General features: G+C 57.1%; 1 protein-coding gene across 1 annotated transcript; it reads right to left on the bottom strand.

The window, feature by feature from the left end:
• Positions 1-215: 215 nt before the first annotated feature.
• LOC138487323 (small proline-rich protein 3-like) lies at positions 216-572 on the bottom strand. Its single transcript, XM_069613923.1, has one exon. It carries the CDS (start codon positions 570-572, stop codon positions 216-218), a length of 357 nt encoding a protein of 118 aa, XP_069470024.1.
• Between the last annotated feature and the right edge of the window lie 239 nt (positions 573-811).

Raw genomic sequence — 811 nt, 5'->3', positions numbered from 1 at the left:
CACTTCCCAGGCTCCTGCATTTTCCACTTCCAAGGCTCCTGCGTCTTCTACTTCCCAGGCTCCTGCGTCTTCCACTTCCCAGGCTCCTGCGTCTTCTACTTCCCAGGCTCCTGCGTCTTCCACTTCTCAGGCTCCTGTGTCTTTCACTTCCCAGGCTCCTGCATTTTCCACTTCCAAGGCTCCTGTGTCTTCCACTTCCCAGGCTCCTGTGTCTTCTACTTCCCAGGCTCCTGCGTCTTCCACTTCCCAGACTCCTGCGTCTTCCACTTCCCAGGCTCCTGCATCTTCCACTTCCCAGGATCCTGTGTCTTCCACTTCCCAGGATCCTGTGTCTTCCACTTCCCAGGCTCCTGCGTCTTCCACTTCCCAGGCTCCTGCATCTTCCACTTCCCTGGCTCCTGCATCTTCCACTTCCCAGGCTCCTGCATCTTCCACTTCCCAGGATCCTGTTTCTTCCACTTCCCAGGCTCCTGCATCTTCCACTTCCCAGGCTCCTGTGTCTTCCACTTCCCAGGCTGCTGCGTCTTCCACTTCCCAGGCTCCTGTGTCTTCCACTTCCCAGGCTCCTGCATTTTCCACTTCCAAGGCTCCTGCGTCTTCTACTTCCCAGGCTCCTGCGTCTTCCACTTCCCAGGCTCCTGCGTCTTCTACTTCCCAGGCTCCTGCGTCTTCCACTTCTCAGGCTCCTGTGTCTTTCACTTCCCAGGCTCCTGCATTTTCCACTTCCAAGGCTCCTGTGTCTTCCACTTCCCAGGCTCCTGTGTCTTCTACTTCCCAGGCTCCTGTGTCTTCCACTTCCCAGGCTCCTGCA

The sequence above is a fragment of the Ambystoma mexicanum genome, chromosome 9, assembly GCF_040938575.1.
Source record: "Ambystoma mexicanum isolate Mex_15411 chromosome 9, UKY_AmexF1_1, whole genome shotgun sequence".
Taxonomy (NCBI): Eukaryota; Metazoa; Chordata; class Amphibia; order Caudata; family Ambystomatidae; genus Ambystoma; species Ambystoma mexicanum.
This window is presented reverse-complemented; position numbering and strand designations above follow the sequence as displayed.